Source organism: Solanum tuberosum, unplaced genomic scaffold, assembly GCF_000226075.1.
Source record: "Solanum tuberosum cultivar DM 1-3 516 R44 unplaced genomic scaffold, SolTub_3.0 scf00511, whole genome shotgun sequence".
NCBI classification, from domain to species: domain Eukaryota; kingdom Viridiplantae; phylum Streptophyta; class Magnoliopsida; order Solanales; family Solanaceae; genus Solanum; species Solanum tuberosum.
In genome coordinates this window covers 254775-257614 of record NW_006239438.1, presented here as the reverse complement: position 1 = coordinate 257614, position 2840 = coordinate 254775, and the positions used below count along the sequence as shown (strand labels likewise).

The following is a 2840-nucleotide window of genomic DNA, read 5'->3' as shown; positions in this document are numbered from 1 at the left end:
ACCTCCCTAGACTATTTAATACCGTATTTTAAACATATATATTTGCCCACGTGGACATAAAAAATAATGCAAAATTATAAATAGTAATGTGTCCACGTGGGCACATATATACCTTTAAAATACACTATTAAATAGTTCAAGAGATAAAAATACGGTATTAAATAGTCTAGGGAGGTAATAGGTCCTTATGAAAGTTTAGTATCGCAACAGCAAATCCGACCAAAGTTAATTATATTTAATTTAGTTATTTATTAAATATTACCTTACGTCCTGCATACAAACCAAAATAAATGCCACATTAATTTTATGTCTAGTAAAAGTAATGTGATTATTAATTATATAAATTTTATTAAATATACGAATAATTTACCTCCTGATCAACTATCAAACGAACCTTTATAGTACTCTTTTAAAACCACAGATTCATCATTCATGAACCGACAAATGTATCTAATTTACTATAATTAACTGACCATATAACAGGAACCTGATAACACATAAACTACTTATAATAATAATAATAATAATAATAATAGTACCAAAAAAAAATCTTAAAATAATATTGCTCACGTACTGAGAATTAAATATTAAATAAATAAATAAATAAAAAGTGAGAAACAAAAACAAGTGACTTGGAACATTGGAAATTATCCAAAACCATCAAACTAAAATGTCTATAAATAGATAGAAATTCATTCTTATTTCCTACTTCACTCACAAAACTCAAATCATTTATTCCAAAAGCTTATAACTCTTTTACAATATTTCTAAAAGAAAAATGGCAAAAAATGTGAGTTTAGATTCAATGGACCAAAAATTAGCACTTGCTAAACGTTGCTCTCATGGTACTTTGCCTTTTATTACTTGTACCTTCACCACAAAAAAAATAATCCCACTAGAATTTTTTCATTTAATTGATAATTAATCTGATGAATGTTTTTTTTTTCTTTTTATGATTGTAAATAAATGTAGAAGGAGCAAAGGCAGGAGCAAAAGCAGCAGTTTTTGCAACAGTTGCTACTGCTATTCCTACTGTAAGTTACACTATCTATTGCCATATTTTACGTGTGTTTCGTACGATAAAAGTCATTTTTTTGAATTTTTGAAAAATTTTATTTGGTATTTGGTTGGGAAAGTGATAGATGTTCTTTGTTTTTTACTTTTAGTTAATTTTAAAAAGTGACACATTTTTGGGTTAGTAATTTCACTTTAAACTTTTCAGTTTACTTTTATTATAATGATTTATACCATATGAATGTTTATAACCTATTATTTTAGGCGACAAGTTTTAAAAGTTTTCTAGTACTAAAAATTGATACTAATTAATATTATTGCCTTCTAATACTAATATATTTGAATTATTGATGAAATTAATTAATTTGCAGTATGCTTGTGGGAAGATGTCACCATGGGCAAGAGCACATCTCAATCCAACTGCTAAAGCTCTCATTGTCTCCACAGGTATAAAAAAAAAAAAAATTTATATAAAAAAAAAAAATTATATCATCAATGAGATTTTACTTATTATAATATATCATAAATATAAAAGTCGGTTTTATTTTTGACAAATAATTATCTTTCAGGTGACTAGATATATATAGTAATATCGTACGTAAGCAATTTATTCACCCTCATTCTAGAATCTTGATAACTTAACACACCTTCTATATACATGATAAATTATTCAGATTATAGTCTTGATTTTAATTAATATACTTAACAACAATCAAACATGATATAAATTTCATATCACGATACTTTAGTGCATAGAAATTAAACTCTACGAATTATTTTTCTAATAATGGTTTATATTATTCTATATGACAGTTGCTGGGATGGCATACTTTATTGTAGCAGACAAGACTATTTTGAAAACAGCAAGGCAAAACTCCTTCAAACAACAAGGCTAATATAATTATGAAGGCTCATCAACAACTTATAAAAGCTGTTTTAGTACTAAGTTTTATTATGAAAATTTAAATTAATTACTGTTTTAAGTACAATTAGTAGGGTAGTTAGTAGGTGGAGTACTCACATGATGAGGTAATTAATTAGTAGAAACCTCAAAAAAATGTGATTTTTGTCTATGTAATAGAACCATCTACATCCTCTACTACTATAAATATAATAAACCTTGTTTTTCTCATCAATCATTAACCTTATTTATTTATTTTCACGTAAAAGCGATCAGAATTTGACTATACACTATGTCACGTTTTATTAAGAAGGATCTAATTATGAGAACAAATCTACATGACTATCACGTACATATATAATTTCCCCTCCCTTTCATGCAAAATAGACGCGAGATCTAATTTAAAATATTTTTTTTATATTTACTTATTATTTATTATTTTATTTTGATTTACCTAGAAATAGGCAAATTATCATGTACATATATTTAATTTGTCAAATCATCTTAAGATAAATTTGTATTAAATTCGAATTAGTAACCAATCTTGATATAGATGTACTCAAGAAAACTCATACAAGCAAAAAATAATAATTCAAATAGCTTTGCTCATGAGCCATATTATTATTACCAATAAAAATCATAATAAATTGTACTCCTATTCTATTTAAGTTGTTCACATTATTAAAATTAGTTGTCTCAATTAACCTATCAATTAACAAAATCAGATTTTTTTTCATTTATCCCTTAATAATTAATTTTTTTTAAAGCGTAAATAAGTTTGTAGAGTTTCAGAAAATATTCTTAAGGGGTATATAAGTAAAATTTATTCTTATTATTTATAAACTTTATATTTTCTTAAAGGACGTGTAAAAAAATGAACAACTAATATGAGATGACAAGAGTAGTGAGTAATCTTTGATATCAT

General features: G+C 25.4%; 1 protein-coding gene across 1 annotated transcript; it reads left to right on the top strand.

The window, feature by feature from the left end:
• Positions 1 to 713: 713 nt before the first annotated feature.
• On the top strand, positions 714 to 2144 carry LOC102597831 (early nodulin-93-like). The gene is made up of 4 exons (XM_006364845.1): positions 714 to 845; positions 973 to 1034; positions 1386 to 1461; positions 1828 to 2144. The coding sequence occupies exons 1-4, from the start codon at positions 779 to 781 to the stop codon at positions 1908 to 1910; spliced, it is 288 nt and encodes a 95-aa protein (XP_006364907.1). The 5' UTR covers positions 714 to 778; the 3' UTR covers positions 1911 to 2144.
• The last annotated feature ends 696 nt before the right edge of the window (positions 2145 to 2840 follow it).